This window comes from Thrips palmi, unplaced genomic scaffold, assembly GCF_012932325.1.
Source record: "Thrips palmi isolate BJ-2018 unplaced genomic scaffold, TpBJ-2018v1 HiC_scaffold_11, whole genome shotgun sequence".
Classification (NCBI taxonomy): Eukaryota; Metazoa; Arthropoda; class Insecta; order Thysanoptera; family Thripidae; genus Thrips; species Thrips palmi.
In genome coordinates this window covers 8,841,563-8,865,103 of record NW_023144622.1, presented here as the reverse complement: position 1 = coordinate 8,865,103, position 23,541 = coordinate 8,841,563, and the positions used below count along the sequence as shown (strand labels likewise).

General features: G+C 47.6%; 1 protein-coding gene across 1 annotated transcript; it reads left to right on the top strand.

Annotated features, from left to right (window-relative positions):
* Window positions 1–5,328: 5,328 nt before the first annotated feature.
* Window positions 5,329–11,586, top strand: LOC117639723. The gene is made up of 6 exons (XM_034375599.1): window positions 5,329–5,495; window positions 6,164–6,419; window positions 6,512–6,601; window positions 6,964–7,385; window positions 7,505–7,564; window positions 11,436–11,586. Exons 1-6 carry the CDS (start codon window positions 5,344–5,346, stop codon window positions 11,584–11,586), a joined length of 1,131 nt encoding a protein of 376 aa, XP_034231490.1. The 5' UTR covers window positions 5,329–5,343.
* Window positions 11,587–23,541: the final 11,955 nt, after the last annotated feature.

Here is a 23,541-nt window from a genome sequence, read left to right as displayed (position 1 = left end):
GAAACCGTTTCGATCGAGGGGACAACCACTCGCGAAATCCTGCGTACACTGGGATAGCCGAAATCTTGCGCAACATCGGTAGAAATCTTGTGAAATCCCTTCGTGATCTGGTGAAATCTCGAGAAATTCCATCAAAACACTGCAAAATCTTGCATAATTTTGGAGCAAAATCCGTTCCGTGAAAGAATCCTGTGTGTGAAAGAAAATTGAGTGGTTGCCCCCTTGGTTTCGATCGTAATGCTGAGGTCAAGGCCTTGGCCGAGACCCCGGTCTGGACACTATTCCCCGCACTATCGCCACGGCTGCTGCGCTGGCAGCAACGGAATCTACACAGCCCCGTCGTCGGTGAGTCTCTCTCGCACTCGTGAGACTTCGCGCGTGGGTGCGAGAGAGAGCGAGCGACGGACGGCACGCTTGTGTGAAATTATGACCGCGGTCTGCTGGCCGCTGCTTCAGCCGCGTACAGTAATCCAAACAAGTTGGGTGTGGTTTTTCTCTCGCTTTCACAGGCCACCCACCCTTCGTTTCCCTCTTTTCTTAATTCCACACACTAAATGTTATGTACAATTTTGTACGAGACATCACAGTTTTTTGCGCACACGGAATTTTCGTACAATTATTTTTACGAGAAACTGCACAAACTTCCCCCGTTTTGTACGAAACCGCTTACAAATTTTTACGAAAAGTTCGTGTGCACAAGTGATGTCTTCAAATGAAACAATATTTTCTCAGCGCGCAGTCCAGGCATGAGTCAGCGAGCGAGTCCCTGTCGCCACCTCCTGCCCCGCTTGGGGTCGCGTTGCGGTGTTTTGACGCCCAGCTCGTCGCCGGCACGAATGCCTCACTCGGCCTTGCACCACACTCTAAATGTTTTTTGTACAAATTTTGTACATCACAGTTTTTTGTGCTGACGAACTTATCGTACAAATTTGTACACAACTTTGCACAACAATGGTCAAATTTGTGCAGTTTTTCGCACAAAATTTGTACGAAAAGTTCGTGTGCTCTAAAAACGTCATGTCTCGTAAAAAATTGTACGTAACATTCAGTGTGTCCACGACGCGTCGCGCGGTGGCGGCCCTACTTCTTGGAACTTGTTGGTCCGTGTGGCGATCCGAGTGCAGGCGAATAGCCGGCGTCGATACCGACTGGATCAGAATCGGTCTCACTCGAACAATGCGCATACCCCGTCGCCCCTCCTCCTCTGCCATGTGACACGGACCTTGCCGGCGATAAACTGAGACAAACGCTGAAAATCTTGAAATCACGCCTACCGCCTCTCCGAAGGAGAGACAGGCTTGAATTCGGAATCCTACACACAAAACGTTATTTACAATTTTGTTCGAGACAGCACAGTTTTTTGGGCACCCGAACTTTTCGCACCAATTTTGTACGAAAAACTGCTCAGATTTCACCATTTTCGTGCAAAATTGCCAACAAATATGTACGAAAAGCTCGTCCGCTCCAAGAAATGTGATGTCTCGTACAAAATTTACACAAAAACATTCAGGATTTACGTGCGTTATCATGGAGCTTGTTCGATGGTCCGTCCGCCGGCAATGTCTAGTCGTAGGATTTTTTTGAGCTGATAATATTTTGGCGAGACTTTCAGATCTGACCAAAACTTGGGGAGACTTTTTGTCCCGCTTCGGGACTCCTAGGATAAAGGCCTCTGGATTTTCAGTGTAATGGAAACACTGCAAATTACATGGAAAGAATTTGCGCCGGCGAGACCAGATGTGAAGTTCTTGCCAAGTTTATAGGTCAGACCTGAAGGGTCTCGCCAAAACAGTCAGAAAAAAAATGTCTCGCCACATAATGGCGAGACTTTCCTGCCTAACCACTATAAATTTACAGACAGGAAAGTGTCGCCATTTTGCGACGAGACATTTTTGTCTGACAATTTTGACGCACGTTAATTAGGGCCTTTACCGCAGTCAGACAGAAAAGTCTTGCCGTGGCGAGACTTTTCTGTCTGACCAAAACTTTTCGAGACCCTTACGTCTGACAAAAACTTGGCAAGAAGTCTGACCTCTTGAGTAGCAAGACGAGGTTTTATCGCTGTCTCTGTTGAACCTACGCAATGTTGAAAAACCGGTTCTTTCGCACAGAAAATGTACAGAATATACTACGGAAGTACGGAAGTACGAAAGAAAAAGAAAGGACGGCCCGTCTTTATTTGCACAAGAAGGAAGCAAGTTTCATAGTTGGCAGGTACGGACAAATAGACGCTTTCGCACGACGATCGCCGAGTGAAGACCAAAAGTCATCAAAAAGCCAGGGACCAGTAAGAACATTTCCCGTGGTTCTTGACGTTTTGATTTCTTTTGTTCTTTACTCGGCGACCTGAGAAAACCCCTTAGCTTGCAGACTACCGTTTCTGTACTTTTTTCCCCAGTGCAGGTTTATTTACACCATTTTCGATCGGGGAACCACACAACTTCAACCGTTCTTGCGGAAAATCGAGTCAATATTCGCAATACAGAGTTCATCTGCTCTAAAAAATTTAACGTCCCGAAATAGATTAACTCAATAACATCTCGGGTGTGAGAGAGACAAGGTGACGTCAGAATCGTGCTGCATGAGGCGGCCGGGGCATGCCCCGTCGGGCCTGGCTCCTTATCACACAGCCAGCAGCAGCGCATTCCTCCCCCCCTCCCCACCCCTTTTCGCTTTGTCCGCTGTTTGCCGATAAAATGCAAAGTCCAATTTTCCTCATGGGTCATTTTCCTCATTGGATGCACCACTGAAAACTGAAGGAAATGTGGGTTTTCAGTGCGAAGATGCCGTCCGCGTGGCACAACATTCTCCCTAGGTGTTCAAAAGGACCCGCGTGACGTTTCGCCAATATGTGTGAGACCACATTTCATGTCAGCTACTTAAGGTAAAATTGGCGTTCAGAAAAAAAAAATTGTGTAACGTTACGCTTAACGCGGGCTTCTACTGCGGGGTCTACCCATAAAATTCTATACTAGCGTTTCCTTGACCGCTATTCCCTTGCAGCTCCTTCACTGCGACTCAATTCAAATTAAGTTCTACTGTCCCCCTACGTCATCTCCCCATGCTTTGACATTCCACCCTGCCTTCACTACGTTGATTTGATTTCCAATTTCACTCTCTTTCCGTGAACGTGACATCGCGCTGAAACGAATGTGACAAAATGTCACGTTCCTTTGAGCGTTGTGTCACATTAGCCCAGCTTATGGCCGATTCACTTCCCGGCAATTGTGACAATGCTCAAAGGAGCGTAAAATTTTGTCTCACTCATTACAACGTGATGTCACGTTCCTGAGATGTGAGTGTTCCTGCGTGCTGTCCTCGTGATGTCCGTGTGGTCGGTCCTTGGGTTCCAGCCGGTGTCGTTGTGGCGCATTTCTGCGATAAGCGGTTCTGCTGAGACAGCGGCCAGTCGGGAGCAGCGGCGAGGCACGTGGACGGACGGACAGTGGACAGACGACAGACGGCCTGCGGCTGCATTGCACACTCAATGCTATACAATTTTGTACGAGACATCACAGATTTTAGTGCACACGTAATTTTCGTACAATTTTCGTACGAAAAACTGCACATATTTCACCATTTTCGTACAAAATTGTACAAAATTTTGTGCAAATTTGTACGAAAAGATCGTGTGCACAAAAAACTGTGATGTCTCGTACAAAATTTGTACAAAAACTTTAAGTGTGCAGGAGTCCATTCTTCGGGCCAAGGAGTCGAGTAATCGGAGTCGACTCTCGAGAGTCAGTGAAAATCGATTCTTCGGGGGTAATAGAGCATGAAGTAGGACCTTTGTTACTGGAGTGGTGTCTGGTCGGCGCCGCCTGAAGCTCACTGCGTCCGGTTCTGGTCATGGCCTTTTCTGCTGCGGTGGAACGACCCGGGGGAGAGGGGGTTGGTGGGGGCGGACAGGCAGGTGGCGGGAGTTGGGTGGCGTTGGTGGCGTGGGTGGACGAGGAAGGAGGGCCGGGCGTCGAGCGACTTGTTGAGGGTTTTGAATGCTTCAAAGGAACACGAAACACTCTTAATGGACGTCTTGATGTCAATCTGATTGCACTTGAGGTAAGATCGTGGTTAAATTGACGTCATTTCATCGCTTTGTGAGTGTATTGTGTTCTAGGGAGTATTCAATGGGAAGGGGTTAGTTGCACCTTTGAATGACTGACTGAAACAAAGACTATGGGTGACTACGACGACTTACTTAACGACTCGGCGAACTCGATTTTGTGGGAAGGTATCAGCTTCCTCGAGGATTTCGATGAGTTGGACTTTGACTCGTCGATCTCCACCGTGGAAGTTGGCACCGACCGCAACCCGGCCCCGGCTCATCCCCTCAACCCCAAGAAGGGCCCAAACACGGAAAAAAATAATTAGTTTGTGCAACCAATGTTTCGGTTGGTTTTGGCCCAACTAAGATTTTTTGTACCATTAACGAACATTGCGTTCGAAGAGCGAAAAATTTGTTAGAAGAGCGGAAAGTTTGTTGCAGCAGTGAATTCATTGGTTGGCACGACCGATTTAAGAGTCAGCTACTGCAACGATCCAATTTGCTACCGCAACGATGGATTCGTTGAGGCAACAAACTTTTCTGCTCTTCTGACGAAATTTTCGTTACTGGTACGGAACATCTTAGTTGGGCCAAAACCAACCGAAGCATCGGTTGCGCTAACCAAAATTTGGTTGGACTGACTGAGTATTTTTTTCCGTGAGGAGAGTGTGATTGTTAAATGTGTCCGCTGCCCTAATCGGTACAAGACCGTTGGAGGGTATGCGGAGCACATGAAAACCCACGTCTGGGAAGGTATGCATCTGAACACAGTTCTGGCCATGTCAACATTACAAACTTCTCATTCTCACATTCCGTATTCATTCATCTTTTCTGATTCTATCTTTCACATCTCCTAAGTCAACTACCCAGCGTGAGCACATTCTCCTCTTGGGCCAGAGATTTGGCTCCTCAGGCCTTGCAGGACCTGAGGAAAGCCTTGCGGGGCATGGATGGCCCCACACAATTTGTGCAGCAACTGGTCGACAACTGTGCCAGTCCTGAGTGAGCACAGTTTGTCGACCTCTTAATCGTGAGACTGTTTAGCCCACCACTGGAAACCAACGAATGTGACGTCATATTCGTTCGAATGTTAATTTCGTCCCGTTCGTTTAAATATCATGTCACATTCGTTTGAATGTTGATCAACATTCAAACGAATGTGGCGCCCTACTTAAACGGCCGAGTCTCGTTCAAACGAATATGACATCATATTCAAACGAACGTGACAAAATTCTCACTCCAACGAATATGACGTCACATTCGTTGGCTACCAGTGACTCCACCAAAGTATTGCCAACATGCCTCACATCTTTGTGGAGAGGGCTCAATCAAGTGTCCTGAAGTTTCTGGGCACTGCGGACACCAGGGCCGAAGCCCTGTTCCTCCTCGGGCAGTGCCACCCTGAAGAGGCACCTACAGTTGTGGTGTCCGTAGTGTGCCAGAAACTTCTGTTCCGTTCAGACGCGGATCTGGACGTCCGTCCTGGGGGGGGCAAACATGGTGGGTTGCCTACTTTCAGGGGCCGCCGGACGAAGACAAGCACGGCAATGAGGGTTGCCTTCTTATCAGGAGGTTCTGCAGGTGCTTTTTTTAAATCAATTTTTAACACGATTGAATGTATTAAAGGAGTGGTAAACGTAAATTGTTTGCGAGCGAAGCAAGCTCAGAAAATTTGCGGTTTTAAGGATCTTTTGGTGCTAAACGTGTGCGAGCGAAGCGAGCTTCAGAAAATTTGCGGTTCTTAGGGCTTTATAGGGTGGCAAACGTTATTTGTTTGCGAGCGAAGCGAGCTCAGAAAATTTGCGCTTCTTAAGACTTTTTAGAGTGGTAAACGCGTAATTTGTTTGCAAGCGAAGTGAGCACTAAAAACATTTGCGGTTCTTACGACTTTCCAGGGTGGTCAGCGTTCGTTTGCGAGCTGAGAAAATTTGCGGTTCTTAAAGATATTTAGGTTGGTAAAAGTAAATTGTTTGCGAGCGAAGCGAGCTGAGAAAATTTTGCAGTTCTACCAGTTCCACTGGTCAATGACAGGGCAAAATGCGCGATTTTTTTTCAGCATGCCTTAGCTTCTGGGGGGGGGGCAAAACACCCTTTGCCCCCCCCGTGTATCCGCGCCTGGTTCCGTTTAATGGAACTAATGACGGCGCAACACCTGAAGACCATCAAGGCAGTGACAGCGTTGGAGCAGCCACGGAGACAGATTACTATGACCCAGAAGACCAAAAAGGTGATATACCATTCTGCTGGTTCCACAGTTAAAGGCCTCCTTAGGATAGGGTTCATGTACCGGCACAATGTGTGGTGGAACACCGTCACACAAGTGACAAAACAGTTCTTTATTGCTGGTACCTCTGCCGCTCCTCCGGTTGATGATGCAAGCACCGCCACTGCTTAGTTTATGTGATTGGTCTGCTTTCAATGACTTTTCATTTCCTCATTCATAAGTTCACTTGTTTCAACTTTCAGGCATGTCAAGTTCCCATGCAGCCCAATCCACATCAGGTCAATTCATCAGTAAGTGACCTATATGCAAGTGTTTGTGCCTTGGTTTTTCAGGCAATGGACAATATAAATTACGAATGCAGTTACAAGGCACATCCAGTCAAATACAGCAATGATGAAAGAAAAAAAACGAAACCTGTGTTTGTTCTTTTGTTATGCCGTTTCTGACCTAACTGTTAAAGTGAGCGGACACAAGAAACACCATGATTAAACAAAAAAAATTTCTAGACAAAAAAGGAGAGCCCAATGAAATGTTCACAATCGTGGATCGACTACGGTCTGTGATAGAAAAAAAAAGTTGTAGGTAAAGTCTTTTAGGGTTTTTCATGTGATTTCCGAGTGGGATGTAAGAAACCGCATTTGTTTGAGCTGACTATGATTCATTGCATTTGTTTGACATTTCTCTTTGTTTGCAGATGGTTTCTGACCAAGAGATTGCCTCCTACAACAGGAAGCTGCCCCTGGCGGAGAGGAAGGTGATGACTTCAAACACCCCTGGCGACATCATCCCCCGTGCGGACCACCTTGTCACGGGGGCGCGCAAGGCCATCGCGGCGGCCGGCAAGTTGCAGCGTGAGCTGTGCCCAAACGACCGCTGGAAGGTGAGCGAGACCGCCCTGGCCCAGCTCAAGAAGGACCTCGCCAACCTGCCCTACCATGTGCTTGGCCGGCACGGAAACTGCGATGAGCGCTACTGCAAGAGGAAGGACAAAGGCGAGCAAGACCTCGTCGAGGAGGCTGGGACCGTGTTCAAGGCCATGTGTGAGCAGGTGGAGCAGAAGCTGCTTGTCCACGCGGCATCACTGGTTTTCAACGAAAACACCAATGATTGCGAAAGGTAAGAACGGTTCAAGGAGGCCAGTATCTCGTGGATATTTTTGACCAAATTGAGGCAGCCCAGTGCAGTCTCTTTAAACGGCTAGAAGTGTCGTAACTTTCGGCTGCTTGTGTTTACAGGTACATGACCAAGGTAGCGAAGATGAATGGTCACAAGGGCGTGGACAACTCTCGCGATGGGTCATTCGCACGGCAAAAGTACCGCCTGGGATTCCCAGGCGCATCATGGGCAAAAGGGCCTATTTTCCAGGCACCGCCTGGGAATCCCAGGCGGTACTTTTGCCGTGTCGGCCGGCGGTGTGACATCGCAGGCCTGGCAACCAACCGAGGCCCCAGCTACGCTTTGGGCGTGATGCGGAAACTGCAGCAGGGCCGGACGCCGGACAAGGTGCTCAAGGGCTACGTGGCGAAGCGGGAGAAGGCTATCACCACGAAGCGCGTCCGCGCCGCGGCGGGGACGGCCAAGGGCTGCTACGAAGTGGCGAGGGTGGTAGTATCTCGCTGGGCTTCGTCTCTGTCGCTTGCACGCTCCTCGTCGTTGGACTGCCGTCTCCTGCCGTGTGTTCGCCGTCGCCAGTGAAGGTCAGCGCTGTCGTTGCGTCGCTGTGCACTGGAGTTTTAACCTCGAACAGAGGTGAGTAAATATAGTGTTTGTTTCACAGTGTATCTGCAGGATTCCCACTTAGTGCTAGCTTATCTAAAAACCGTGCTGTCTGTGGCCCTGAACCAGGCCCGCGTTTTCGTTCGTTATGGAGTCGTTTGACAGCCTGTGCAAGCTGCCTATCCTCAGTGGGGAGTCCACCTGGAAAAGGGGGGGCTTTCGCCTTTTCTGTGGCCGGTGGGGGCTGTGCTACCTAAACCGTAAGTATTGGACTACAGTTCTCGGGAGTGGGGTGCTAAGGGCGGATTCTAAGGGTGTTCTGTTTCCAGGGAGGGGGCATCACTTCGTCCCTCACAACAGGGAAAAGGAGGTGTTTGAGGGACACCAGCATGACATGTGGGGGGAACAGTGCGTGGGTGGGTTCCCCGCTTCCTGGTTTGTCCCCCTGCCGCCGGTGTCGCTAAAAATCCACCAGTGCCAGCTGCGGCGGCGTCGCGGCCGCATGGTAAGGTCCTGGGTCATGGTGGCCCGGGACCACGACGGCTGGTCGGACCAGCTGGAAATGCACCTGGAAGAAGGAGAGGAGCGGTGGTTGTTCGAGTGGGCCCGCCGCCGCATGAGGTCGGAGGTCACCACAACTATTGACGACACGCGATCTTACAAGGAGGGCTGCGTGACCTATTCGTGGAGGGGGTCGTAACTGTCAATTGTACGGGGCGGGGGGTATTGTGAATTATATGGAAAATTGCTAAATTTCTGTTGGCATTTATTTTCCTTAACCATGTTGGAAAATCGAGACAGGAAAAGGTGGCCGGGAAAAGCGGTCTTTTCACCTGCTAATATCCAATACGGGTTACTAAATACTCTGTGAGATATCATAGATAGTGAGTTCGTGCACCTGCCTTCTGATGGTGCCCATGAAGCTGCAAAAGATGTCGAAGTACTGCAGAAGCTGGCTTTACATTTCTCGCTAGAAGACCAGTTCATGAACCAACGCACCACTCTGAACGCACTCTTGAATGAGGAGGCGAGAAAAAACAAGTGGAAAGAAACAGAAAGTATAGACCCGCAGTGTCTCGTGGTGTGCGCCACCTTGGATCGCGAGTGCAGTGCAATGAAACCAAGTGCAGTGGCATTGTCTCAGTGAAATCAAAAACCATGGCTCCAGAAACAAGGCGCCACCGGACAAACGCACCTGCCAATGTAAAGGATGTGAAAATGTACAGAAAGGACGTGGGTACAAGCACCCGGCATCTGGAAGAATGGGAAGATATAATTGAGGATGCTAAAAGTATGGTGTTCGTTAAGCGGAAAAAGGACACTGGAAAACTAGTAAAAGATCGACCACCCTGTGTCTCAGGGCTGGAGCGTACAGTGAAGGGGATGAGAGATCTGTGGCTACACTTAAGGAACCTGCTCAACCAATCTGCTTTTAAATTTTTGCATCTGAGACAGATCAATCAAGATGCTCTGGAAATTTTTTTTTTCAATGATAAGACAACATATGGAGTCACAAATGACAGCCCGACCTGCACTTTGTTCGTTGCAGCATATAAGACTGCGATTGTAAACAGGCTGTCTTAAACTCTGAGCAGAATTTCGAACTGTAAGGAAGATGACAATGTTCTTATAAGTGATCTTCATTCCCTCTTTTTTCTCTCAGGCTCTGATGATGAGCCACCTGAGCAGCCAGGAAGCATCTGGAAGAATGGGAAGACATAATTGAGGATGCTAAAAGTATGGTGTTCGTTGAGCGGAAAAAGGACACTGGAAAACTAGTAAAAGATCGACCACCCTGTGTCTCAGGGCTGGAGCGTACAGTGAAGGGGATGAGAGATCTGTGGCTACACTTAAAGAACCTGCTCAACCAATCTGCTTTTAAATTTTTGCATCTGAGACAGTTCAATCAAGATGCTCTGGAAAAAATTTTTCAATGATAAGACAACATATGGAGTCACAAATGACAGCCCGACCTGCACTTTGTTCGTTGCAGCATTGTAGAGAGGCGAATCCGCCCGGATTCACCCACTACATATCTAAATAGGACAAAGGTCGACTTGACTGCTCTGCCGGAACAAACACCGTTGTTCAAACTGGAGCCGGGTCATTCCAGCCGCGTTATCGGTTGAACCCGTTAGCGGGGCGGAATATCCCCGGTCACGGGGTGGCCAGGGCAGCGGGCCGCAGGGCAGAAGGGCGTGCAAACAATGCACACGGCCCAAATGCACACGGCCGCTGCCGGCCCTAGAAAAGCGTTCCGCGCTCGGCAGCAGCACGTCAGACAACCCGGAGTAGCGGAGCAGAGCGTAGTGTGACAGTGCGTGCGTGTGTGATTTCTAGTGGACCGTGTGCGGTGAAATAGTGAACTTCTGTGACAGTGTAGAACTTGTGAACTTTCAGTGAAATTGGAGACTTGTGATTTACTCCTGTGACAGTGCTCAGTGAAATAGTGCAGCGCAACTCAGTGTTCACCACCCCTGCTGTTTCTCTGTGCCAGCGTTCGTCAACCCTCTGTGAACAACGTGAGTGTGTACCGCCCATCATCTCTCTTCTGTAAAGTGCTCGTGTGACAATTTAGATTCAATATAGTAGTGTCAATTTCAATTATAACCACTGCCTTGTTACTTTACCCTTCTCCTCTGAACATTGGATGTGACATATCAATACAGTTAAGTTAGACCCCCCTTGCTATTCGTCTTTTCCGCCTCAGGGCCTCAGCCGCGTTGTAACCTCATTCTCCTCCCAAGTCCTGTGTAGCCCTAGCGGTGACTAGCACCCCGGCCGCCTGGACTCGTATCGGACCTTGTGGCACCTCTGAGCCATACAGTGTGCACCCCTGTGTCCGCCGCGAGTAACGCGCCTTGCCGCCTCTGCTAGGCAGTTGAACAGCCGGCCGTTACGAGTTATATAGAACACAAGCTGTTAACAGTCACGCTACCATACCACGTCTCCTATGCGCGGGCCTCCACAAGAGGAGTGACTCCGTAAGACTGCGATTGTAAACAGGCTGTCTTCAACTCTGAGCAGAAGTTCGAACTGTAAGGAAGATGACAATGTTCTTATAAGTGATCTTCATTCCCTCTTTTTTCTCTCAGGCTCTGATGATGAGCCACCTGAGCAGCCAGGAAGCATCTGGAAGAATGGGAAGACATAATTGAGGATGCTAAAAGTATGGTGTTCGTTGAGCGGAAAAAGGACACTGGAAAACTAGTAAAAGATCGACCACCCTGTGTCTCAGGGCTGGAGCGTACAGTGAAGGGGATGAGAGATCTGTGGCTACACTTAAAGAACCTGCTCAACCAATCTGCTTTTAAATTTTTGCATCTGAGACAGTTCAATCAAGATGCTCTGGAAAAAAATTTTCAATGATAAGACAACATGTGGAGTCACAAATGACAGCCCAACATGCACTTTGTTCGTTGCAGCATATAAGACTGCGATTGTAAACAGGCTGTCTTCAACTCTGAGCAGAAGTTCGAACTGTGAGGAAGATGACAATGTTCTTATAAGTGATCTTCATTCCCTCCTTTTCGTCTCAGATTCTGATGATGAGCCACCTGAGCAGCCAGGAAGCACCTCTGACCTCACAGGAATATCTTAGTTACACCACTGATGGCCATCACGGTCAACACAACGCTGCCGCGGATTGAAAAGCTCCGAGGGGTCGAGAACTGGAGTGATTGGAAGTGTCTAATAGATCTCTACCTCAGCCTCGAGGAAATCAAGGACTGCCTCACCAGCGAGCCAAACGCTGAAGTCCCGGCTGCCGTGAAGAGGGATAGCAAGGCAAGGACCAAGCTGGTCCTCAGCATCGAACGTCCGGGGGGCCAACACCACCAAAGGGGTATGGATGGGGCTGCCTCTGTAAGGCCTTCGAGGGCACGGGCATCCACAGGAAGTTGTCCCTGCTCGACGATCTCCTGGGCGCCAAGCAGGGAACCGGCTCCCTGGAGGTGCTGGTCTTCAGGGTCAAGGACGCGCTGTCCAAGATCAACGCGTCCAGACCCCCGACCCTGGACGAGATTGCGGCCATTCTGCGTGGCGTGAACGCGGAGTACAAGTGGAGAGGACGGCGGCCAGCACCCAGCGGGACGGGACCGTCACCATGTGCCCGGACGTGGTGGTGGAGGTGCTGCTGCGGGAATCGAAGAAAGAAGCCGTCGAGAGCAAGTTTTGGACCGCACCCGCGTTAGTGACGTTTCTTTTCTCCTGCTCTCTTATCGCTCAACATCACTCAAATCCAGTTAAATAGAACTATATTCAACCCAGACATCACGGTGAAAACGGTTCCTGGTTTTCCCAGGAACTCCCTGGAAAGCGCCCATGCTTCTACCATAGGCTTCCTGGGAAAACCAGGTAACGTTTTTACCGTGATCTCCCTGAAGCGCCGCACAATGGTTCTTGCCTCGCACACGCAGTGAGAGCAGCTAGAGACCTTTACCATTTTCTGTAGCGACGAGCAATTAAGTAGAAATGTATGAACCCCCGCAAAAGTATGCATATCCTCCCAAGGATATCACTGAGTACGCGACTGGAGTGAGTTCTCTGTCAATTATTGAGGGTGAACTGTGTTACAAAGGTAACGCAGTGACCTGCTCATCCCTCTTCACTGTGATTAATTCATTTCTTGTTTTCTTGAGAAAATTTGAAAAAGCAATTGTATTAGTAGCTCACCACGCTTATAGTGATGCGTATGCCCTAATCAAAGGCTGTGCCGATTTTTATTTATTACCGTCTTTAGCTGAGTTAGTCATAGGATTTATTGATACTCTTCCCATGTTTAAGAAAAACCCTGTTAATCTGGAAGACTTTGCAAAAGCACCATCTGGACAGTCTACAGAAAAGAAAACGAAACTTAGTGCCAGCCGGAGGCCCCTGGGACCCCCTGGACCCGTCTAAGGCCACTGCCGACGGCACAGTGAGCGCGTGCACAAGGTGCGACGCGCGTGGCAGAAGGGCTCAAAGTAAATGCTGATGGCACTACTATGTACTGGTTGCAAAGGGCTTTACCCATCAGTGTGGGGTGGATTATTTAAAGTATACGCACCAGTAGTGAGACTAAGGAGTCCCTAAGAACAATGTTCTCTGTCGCTGTAAATTTCAACCTCAAAATTGCACACTTGGACGTTAAAACCGTCTTTCTGCATGAAGATCTTTCCGAAGAAGTCTACATGGCACAGCCTTATGCACTGGTGACTTTCTTGTTCTAGGAAGAGAGCACCTAGTGTGTCGTCGCAGGAGGAGCAGGAACTTGGGAAAGCTGGAGTTTTCCAATTTCCTCACCGGCCTAAGAAACGCCCTGATCCAACTCCACCTAGGCGGAAGGAGATTGATCCCCTTCTCCTAAAAAGGTAAATCTGTCAGCTGTGCATCGCATACCCACTATTGACTTTTCCCAAGCATATACACTGTGGCAAAAAGCTACGGAAAATTCTGTAAACAGCTTGTGGTAATTCTCCGTAGCCCCCTTGTCAATATTCTCCGTAGTCTCTTACAGTATTTTCCGTAGGACTGCACAGTATTCTCCGTAGGACCACACAGTATTCTCCGTAGGCCTATACAGTCTTCCAGGTCCTACGGAGAAGACTGTGTGGTCCTACGGAGAATACTGTGCGGCCCTACGGAGAATACTGTAAGAGCCTACGGAGAATATTGATAAGAGGGCTACGGAGAATCCTGGCAAAAAAAATTAACAGAATTTTCCGTATCTTTTTGCCAGTGTAGCAAGTGTAGGCCAGATAAGCACATATTTTTCAGTTTGTCTTTTTGTCAAATCCACATGACATTCATAATATACTGTTTGTTTTTCTGTGCAGATAGTGTTTGAGGCACGGACTTTGCCATAATGTATTTGCCGTACCTAGTGAAGGAGCTCCGGACAGCTGCCTTCTGGAGAAAGGACAGGGTAGACCAGGTAAGCACATATTTCTGAAATTATCTTTTCGTCAAATCCATGTGACAGTCATAACACTGTTTGTTTTTCTGTGCAGGTTGTGTTTGAGGCCCAAAGCAGCAGGGTCAGGGAGTCTGCGGAGCTTTATAGGCTACAGTGTTATGGACTTGCGAACAAGGATGGTGGGTATCTGCTTTACGAGTTTCCTGTATATTTGATTCTTGTTGCACATAAGTAATGCTCTTATTTCCGTTGCAGAATATAGCACAGACTTTGCCATTATGTACTTGCCCTATCTAGTGAAAGAGCTCCGTAGATGATGGGTGCTCATCAATGATGTAAGTAGCTGCATCGTGTTGCAGATTGCCCCTCATTGTTTGGCTACCAGTAACTTCATATCCTTGTTTGCAGGAAATTCCCATTGGTGAATGCCCTGTTCTAAGGATCAGGAGCACTTCGAACCAGGCGACAGTGTTAGGAGCAGAGGACTTCTAGATAAAAGTCCTTTTTCAGAGAGAAGTCCTCTGCTCCAGCAAAGAGGGAGATGGCCTGCGCCTGCGTGATTGATGCGGTCATGACAGCTGCCTTCTCATCTAACTTAGGGTTCCCAGATAAAATCTCCGCAGTCTGGCGTTTTTACATGGATGTTGTCCATAAGTGGGAATACCCAAAAGAGAATCCAAAGGTAATGGGTAATGTTAGAAATCTCTGTAATATTTTGTTGGCCTAGTTTGTTTGTTCTAAATGCAATTATGTGTATAGTTAAAATTGCTGCTGATTCTGTGGCCCGCCCCAGTTTTTAGGGCGACTTGAGTCGCCTACTTTCTGGGCGACACAGTCGCCTAGTTTCTGGGCGACACAGTCGCCTAGTTTTAGGGCATCTTGGTCGTAAATACAGAGCTTACTTATGAATGCTGGCCCAAGGCGCCCTCAACCTGAGCACCTTTGGGGTTGGTCCGACCTAATGTAAACCACTGCTGCCCAGATTCGGGGCACCTACACTCTACCAAAAATGTTCTGTAAATGCCGTTAATTTATTACCAGTTTTCACTGTAGGTCAATTCACAGCGTTTACTGTGATCTGCTCACGGGATTCACTGTGATCTTGTTCGCGGTGTTCACTGAGATCTGGTCCCCAGTAAACACTGTGAGTTTGACGCCGCTAAGCACAGAAGTACTGCAAATCAGGCCCCAATTCACGGCGTTTACTGTGGCCAGATCACAGTGAACACTGTAACCGAGATCACAGTGAACGCCGTGAACTAGTTCACAGCAAACGCCGTGAATTGCATAACAGCAAACATTGGTAATAAATTAACGGCGTTGACAGGACATTTTTTGTAGAGTGTATTGCGCCTAGATTCGGGGCATCTCTGACGCCACCCAAATGTGAAATCATTGAGTTTATCCATGTGCAGGCAAACTTGTGTGCAATGCCTTGGGCCAGCATAGATAAGTAAGCTCTGTATTTGCGACCAAGATGCCCTAAAACTAGGCGACTGTGTCGCCCAGAAACTAGGCGACTGTGTCGTCCAGAAAGTAGGCGACTCAAGTCGCCCTAAAAACTGGGGCGGGCGACTTAGTCGGTCAGTTTCAGGGCACCACCTTGTCTCAGTGTACTCACACATCTGTATAAGTGACACGCTTAGAAAACCATGTCATCCTTACGTGTGTTAGTGTTGCTGAGCATGCCGCACATCTCTACGTACCGGAATCAATTACAATAGAGAGAACTGCAGCTATCACTGTTCACAAAGAACGCGATATCCACTTGGCTGAGGGACTGTGGTATAAGTTTGCCAGGGTCTATGTCGAAACCATTAACACCAGAACATTGACTGTCACCGTGTTCCTACGCAGCTCCTGCGTCGACGCAGTAACCATAGATGCTCAAAACTATCTGCACACATAAGTCCTAACGGATACAGGGTTTGTACGTTACAGTTAGTACAGTGCAGCCATAATACCCGTATTATCGCTGCACTATACCACGGACCGTAACGTACAAATCGTGTGTCCGTGAGGACTTCGGTGTGTGCGAGCCCTGCAGAAGTGTCAACGCCGAAAATGACTGAATTTGGCGGACTCAGGTACTGCATGTCTCGGGGCCAACGGGGTTTCGTGCCTCAATAGAATGAGTTGGCGCAACAACTTTCGACAATCCTCAGCCCAGAGCAGCGTGCGCTATCGTCACTCTTAGAACAGAAACGTGACATCACGTTAACGAATGTGACAGTCACGTTCCTTTGAGCTGTATCACATTCGCTGGGATGCGAATCGGCCAGAAATTAGCTTATCCACAGACACACAAATGTGACACAGTGCCCAGAAGAACGTTCGTTTCAACGTGATCACACGCTCCTGGGATGACAGTGGAACAGTAGTCTTGGTGATTCCTCCAATCTTTCACTAAATGTAATGTAAAATTTTCTACGAGACATCATAGTTTTTTGTGCACACGAACTTTCCGTAGAAATTTTGTACGAAAATGTCGTGTGCACAAAAAAAAACTGATCTCGTACAAAATTTGTGTAGAAATATTTGGTGTGTTACGGATACAGAATTTGTACGCGACGGATAATCCTGAGCGGCTATGAAACGAAGTTTGCGGTACACACATGTTTTAGAGCGTAATTAAAAGGACTTGATGTCCGCAAGCGTAAAGAAAAAAAAGGCGTATTCTCATTCTTACAGGACACCAAACTCTTTGCTTCGCGGACAAACCACTGCATTACCATCAGAACTCACTTCTTATCATGGCCGCACAAAACCATCCGTAACGCACAAACTCTGCATCCGTTAGGACTGCAGAGTGCGGCGACCTTATTTCGTCAAGACACAGAGCCACCACTGTGTTCAGTTCACTCTATTCGGCGTGTGCTCACAAGCGCACTCTTGCGGTAATGTGCTCAGACCAGCGCACACCTCCGGATGCCTCAGGAGCGTACTCTTGAGTACACACTAAAGAGAATGTACTGAGTTCACAGTTGATTTTGCAGAGTAAGCTCTACTGAGTAGCAACACAACAGTGCAGCAGCACAGCTTCGGTCCGGGAGGCTTCCCCGAAGTGCCGAGCAGCCCAGCCTCCGTCCTTCCAGGAATCTCCCGGCTGCTGCCCGGCGCTCCGGGAAAGGCCCTTGCCCCAGAGCGGGCCGGGGATTACACCGCAAACAAAATTAAGACAACTAAGGAACAGAGATTGTAAAAAGTACGGCCAGAACTGCGAAAAGTGCAACGAAAACTAGACCGTCACTCCGCTCTCACTGCACTTTTAACAGTCGCTGTACAGTGTACAATCCACGACCAGATGGAAACAACGACCTAAGCCAGCAGAAAAAGAATAAATTGCCCACTGAAAAAGCCTACAAACTATCGCTTTGTAAAATGAGGAGAACAAAGGCATTGGAGTTCTACTGAGAAATGCTTCGTACTATGATGATCAAAATCCGTCGTAATATGTGAAGCAATTTTAGCAATGCCTGCATTACCTTAGTAGTTACAAAGCAGAAGCTTCGTTCGTAGCCTTTTATGAGCGCACGGATACCGAGTTTGCACGTGACGACTAGACTTGTGCAGCAAAAACACGGATGTATAGAGCAAAATCAACTAAGACGGACCACTTCTTCCGGTGACCCTCTCCGATTTGCCTGATTTTTTGTAGGCTTAATAACTACCTAAAGGAGAGTCTAAACCCAAAAATATTAGGTCCGGAAAAAAATTTATTGACCGAGATATGGCCAACTTAATTTTAAATTTTTGGAGGAAAAACAAAAATTTGGGTATTTGGACTAATTTTACACTTTTCAGGGTAGGGGGCTAAAATTTGGTCCCCTTTATGTAAAATTGACCAAGGAACAAAAATATGACCTCAGATTTGACCTCCGACGAATCCCTGCAGAGAAAACCCCCAAAACACCTTCAAAACACCAAAAAAAAACATTTTTTCTTGGGGTTTCGGGGAAAAAATATGTGGAAAAAAAACTTCTGATGATCTTATCTTGTAAAAAATGACGCGATGAATCGAATGAGACCACGCGCAGTTTTTTATGTCAAACCGTTTAGGAGATATAGCTGATCAAAGTATGCAAATTTTGCCATTTATTTTTTAAAAAAATGGAGGTTTTGAGCATAGTTTGACGTTATCTGCCTTCTTGGTGTGTGTGGGTGATCGTTTTTTGTAGAAAAAGACGCGCTGAATCGATTGAGACCACGCACAGAGTTGTATCTCAAATCGTTTAGGAGATATGGTGGTTTAAAGTATGGGCACGGTGGGCCCGCCCCCCCAACGGCGTGTTTGGCGGGCCTGCCTTGTCGGGTGTTTACAGGAGCTCTCCCGTCCCCACATTTTAAAACCACTATATTCCAAAAGGGTTTTGAGATACAACTCTGTGCGGGTCTCAATCGATTCAGCGCGTCTTTTTTACAAATAGGATCACCCACCACACCAAGAAGGCAGATAACGTTAAACTATGCTCAAAACCTCCTTTTTTTAAAGAATAAATGGCAAAATTTGCATACTTTGATCACTATATCTCCTAAACGGTTTGACATAAAAATCTGCGCGTGGTCTCATTCGATTCATCGCGTCATTTTCTACAAGATAAGATCATCAGAAGTTTTTGTCCACATTTTTTTCCCCAAAACCCCCAAAAAAAAAAAACTGTTTTTTTAGGTGTTTTGAAGGGTTTTGGGGGGTTTACTCTGCAGGTATTCGTCGGGGGTCAAATCTGAGGTCATATTCTTTTTCCCTTTGGTCAATTTTACATAAGGTGCCCAAATTTTAGCCCTCTCCCATAAAAGTGTAAAATTAGTCCAAAACCCAATTTTTGTTTTTTCCCCCAAAAATTAAACTTTAAATTGGCCATATCTCGGTCAATAAATTTTTGCCGGACCTAATATTTTGGCTTTTGACTCTCCTTTAGGTAGTTATTAAGCCTACAAAAAATCAGGCAAATCGGAGAGGGTCACCGGAAGAAGTGGTCCGTCTTAGTTGATTTTGCTCATATTGTTTGCAATACAGGCGCGTTAGACATGATTGCAAAGACTGTAGCGTCCTGAAAGTTAAACCATAAAATGGCTGCACCAATCCATAACGTACAAAACCTGTGTCCGTATAAACACGGCAAAAACAGTGTCCGGGTTTTCCAGGCCCATCTTGGAAAAAGAGGACCCTTTCCCAGGTTGGGCCCGGGAAATCCGGATACTGTTTTTTTTTCTGCCGTGCAAGTTTTTACGGACACAGGATTTGTACGTTACGGATGGTTTGGTGCAGCAATCTTATGGTTGAACTTTCAGGACGCCACAACCTTTGCAATAATGTCTAATGCGCCTGTCTTGCCAGCAATATACCATCCGAAAAAAACCAACCAACACTCTAATAGCTAGCGGAAGTGAACGCGTGATGAGGAACAAATCCAGCCTGGCTGCTAAAAAGCGGCCCAATGTGACTGCCACGAGCGACCGTCCTCGAACACAAACTGGCCAACTCGTGCACAGGTGATTCCGTGCGTACCCAGGGCTCGTGGGTTAAGAACAGCTTTGAGCAGCCATAATGCGAATACGCTTTCCTTTGTGATACAGGTGATCCTGTCCGTATGACAAAAGTTTTAATGTCCGCGTAAGTTACAAAGAAACTCTCCGTAATGTGGACACCAAAACCTTTGTGTTACGGAGAACATCGTCAGTATCACTAAAAAATTTGTGTCCATATTGTGGCTGCACAAAAATATCCGTAACCAACAAACCCTGTGTCCGAAGGACCTTGCAGTGCACCGACCACAGTGAAAACAGGCAAAACCGGCGCTCCACACTCGCGTGAGTGCACACTGAGGTCCTTACTGATACAGGGTTTGTACTTTAGGGATAGTTAAGAGCAGCCATAATAAGATGGAATTCAGTTCGTAGAACAGACGATTTTGTCCGTTTTCCAGGGACGTTGGTATTCGTTACTGACAAGTTACGGATACCAAAACCTTCGTGTCAAGAACAACAAAATCAAATTCCAATGCAAAATCCATCCGTATTATGGCTGCACAAAACTATCCCTGAAGTACAAACCCTGGACATCTAAGGACTTGAGTGTGCACATTCAGCTTGAGTCAGCCACGACGAAAAACACTCTGGCGCGTTGCTGGCGTCGCGTAGTTCAGGGAGACCCTGTGGATGTGGACCCGCCACCTCAGGCAAGTGGCCGCGCCGGCTGCAGACTGCAAACTGACGAACCGAACGAGCGACGACCGACGAGCCGAGCCCAGGCCGACTCGGTCGCCGAGGCCGACTCGGTCGCCGAGGCCGAGACGAGCGACCCCGACTCGGAGTCCCCGACCGAGCCGAGCCGAGCAACGCGCCCGAACCCCTACTACGTTTACACGGGGGAGCTAGCCCGGTCAACTGGGGGGGGGGATGGGGGAGCACCCTCGCCAGGGCAGCAGCGGTTTCACGGGGCCGGTGGGGGTGGGGATGACTTTCTAAACCTAAGATAGCCAAAAAATTTGTTTAAGTCGAAAAAGGTCAATTGTTTCCAAAACAAAGGTATTTTTTTTTCAAAACAATAGTTAAATGGTAAAATAAAATAAAATTCTTAAAATAGTAGTAAATTTTAAGTTTCTCAAAGAAAACGCTTCCCAATTTTTAAGATTTCAAGGTGATTCATAATAATAGAAAATAGATGGGACAAATAAAAAAACTCGCACACCAACCTCATTCCCTGGGTGTTTACACGTTGGAGTTAGCCTCGGTCACGAGTTAGCCAGGGTAGCTCGAGGGGTCTAACTCGTTGACCCACCTACGTGTTCATGCGCGTGAGTTGACCCCGGCAAGCTCGAGACCTACCCCCTCCACTCCCCCACCCCTCGAGTTGACCGAGGCTAGCTCCCCCGTGTAAACGTAGTACCCGACCGCACCCGAAAGCGCCCGGACGCGACCAGGGCGCCCGAACGCATCCGAGGGAATTTTCCGCTCGGAAGCACGCTCGCACCGTGCACGGTTGTTCGCTCGAGATGGGCCGGCCACGGACTTCTTTTCCGGAAAACCCTGTCCCGGGAAGCCTGTCCCTTGAAGGCTTACAGACAAACACACTGCGCCATGAGACCAAACATCTTGCCAAGTTTTCGGTACACGCTCTAGCTAGCGCATGCCTGCCTAGCATGCACTAACTAGTGCATACATGCCATGTACACGCTAACTGCTGCAGACATCTCCCTATCCCTTATGCACTATATGTATGTTTCAGTTAGCGTGTACATGGCATGTATGCACTAGTTTGTGCATGCTTGGCAGGCATGCGCTAGCTAGAGCGTGCTTGCAGGCATGCTCCAGCTAGAGCATACTATGTACACTCTTTGATTTGTAGAGTTCCCATTCCCATGCATTAGCATAGGGCATTTTCGGGACGCATTGCACGTATGGTGCGACATCTCAGTGCATTGCACCATACGTGCTATATTCATAGCGTTCAGTGGACTTTTCGCGTGACTTTTCTCTGTCCTGTCGGTTTTTGGCTTTTACTGTCCCTCAAGCGTGCTCTGAAACGTTTGCGCTTTTCGGCGCTTCGCCAGGAAGCGCCTGAAGGTGCATTATTTCGAGTCGCTTCAGGCACTAAGTTTCGAGACACCTTTGGTCCAGCCGGCATACAGGACATGAGCCCCGTCCCGTTTGAGCCCCGATGGTCTGAGCCCCGACCTGAGCCCCAACCTGAGCCCGGGTTGAGCCCCAACTTGAGCCCCGACCCAAGCCCCAATTTTCAGAGCCCGGATTGAGCCCCGACCTGAGCCCCGTTTGAGCCCCATTTGAGCCCCACTTGAGCCCCGTGGCAATAAATCATGCAAAAATGCGTGATTTTAGGTCGCGGGGCTCAAATGGGGCTCAAATGGGGCTCAAACGGGGCTCAGGTCGGGGCTCAATCCGGGCTCTGAAAATTGGGGCTTGGGTCGGGGCTCAAGTCGGGGCTCAACCCGGGCTCAGGTTGGGGCTCAGGTCGGGGCTCAGACCATCGGGGCTCAAACGGGACGGGGCTCATGTCCTGTATGCCGTCCAGCCCACTGGATGAATCAAGGATCGAGCTGTTGCCCGGCCCCAATTTGTTGGGGGACAAAGCACCTTGCCGATGGAGTGTCGCCTATGCCCATTTCCCATGCAATGCAGTCCCAAAGGTGCTTAGACAGCAAACACCTTGTACGTATAGTGATTTTTAAATACCGTTATTGAGTAACTCCAGCCCAAGGTGGACCGAGATCTGGGGTTGGGTGACGGAATCGGTTCGAACTTTCTGGGTTCAATACATACCACCAGGACCTATCAACCTAAGAGGAAAGTTGGCCAGCTCAAATGACATCTAAGATATTACATTTTACTAAATTTGACAAATTTAGCAGAAATATGTCGCTTTCTGAAATGTTTTTTTAGTAAAAGTTGTTTGCACAGTTGGTCCAGGAAGTGGAAGAAGGGAATAATTTGACTTATCTCCAAATTGAGTTAGAATGGTTTGCATCATTACACCAAATTGTTTGACCTGTTTCCTCACAGTTTTGGTGAAAATCCACATGAAAAATGTATAGAACTCAATATGACCCCTTTTACGGTCTAAATTTCATTGGAAAATGGAGGTAACTCAACTGAGGTCCACATAATTGCATTGCACAAAATGGCAAAAGGAGATGACTCAACTTGTGTCTTTATGAGTCTAATGTAAAAGAAATCAACTCAACTTAACCTCAGCTCCACCTGAATTGTCTCCGAATTCCACCTTGTTTGAGATAACTAAGTAAACATGATTCCGTAGTCCATTCCAACGTAAAGATTTAAATCACAGAAACCGTTTACAGAGTGAAGCTACACTTTTAAAAATTTTCACAGTTATTTCTTATGCTCTCTTGACAAAAATGCAACTGCATTATTCGTCTAATTGTATGAAGTTTACTCTGCAAACAGTTTTTTGTTTCTATTGAAAAATGATGAAAATTGAGTTATCCCCTTTTTCCGCTTAGTGTTTCTTAGTCTCAAAAATTTACAAACCAAATGGAACCAGGCTCAGTTATTGAGTCTAAGTGGTTGAACATACTTGTTGCAAAAAAACGTAAATAAATGGATCATTACTTTGTTGATGTGTTTAGCTCACAAGTCCAACGACCCCAGACCACATCAGGGTTTTAACACTGATTATCAAGGAGGAACATTCTCATGGTTAAAAGGGCACCAAATCTTCTGGAAAAAGCTAACCATTGAACCACAAATCAACTTTTGGCTGAAGCATTGCATTTTCATCCAATTTAATTTCCTGACATCCCTCGTTAACTAGTAAAATTTGCTGAAAACAATTCCATTATTACTTTTTAGTTCACCTTGAGTTTGGGTTTCTTTGTTTGTGTTGATACTATCTTAATTGGGGGTAGAAAGGATCATTCCTATCACCCAGGGTCGTGTAAAGCCCCTACCTTGACATAAGCACCAAAATAAATCAAAATTAAGGATTGAATAAATTTGTTTTTGCCTTTTCTGGCTTGTATGACATTGTTGCTCCTAGGGACTGTTCATTATTTGTTTATTGGAGTGAAAGAAGTGAAGTGAGACATACCAGGATCAAATCTAAGGTGGATTTTATTGGGGATGAGAGTTTTGATTGCTCGTGTAGGGCAAGCCAAACCAAAACTGGTCACGCAACCAAAG

Excerpts from the sequence above, each read along its gene's own strand:
- LOC117639723 (XM_034375599.1), top strand. The coding sequence starts at position 5,344 with ATGCCTCACATCTTTGTGGAGAGGGCTCAATCAAGTGTCCTGAAGTTT. Across the intron at positions 6,602-6,963 it reads TTTGTGCCTTGGTTTTTCAG|ATGGTTTCTGACCAAGAGAT; the intron begins GCAATGGACAAT and ends CTTTGTTTGCAG. Across the intron at positions 7,565-11,435 it reads GTGGACAACTCTCGCGATGG|GCTGTCTTCAACTCTGAGCA; the intron begins GTCATTCGCACG and ends GATTGTAAACAG.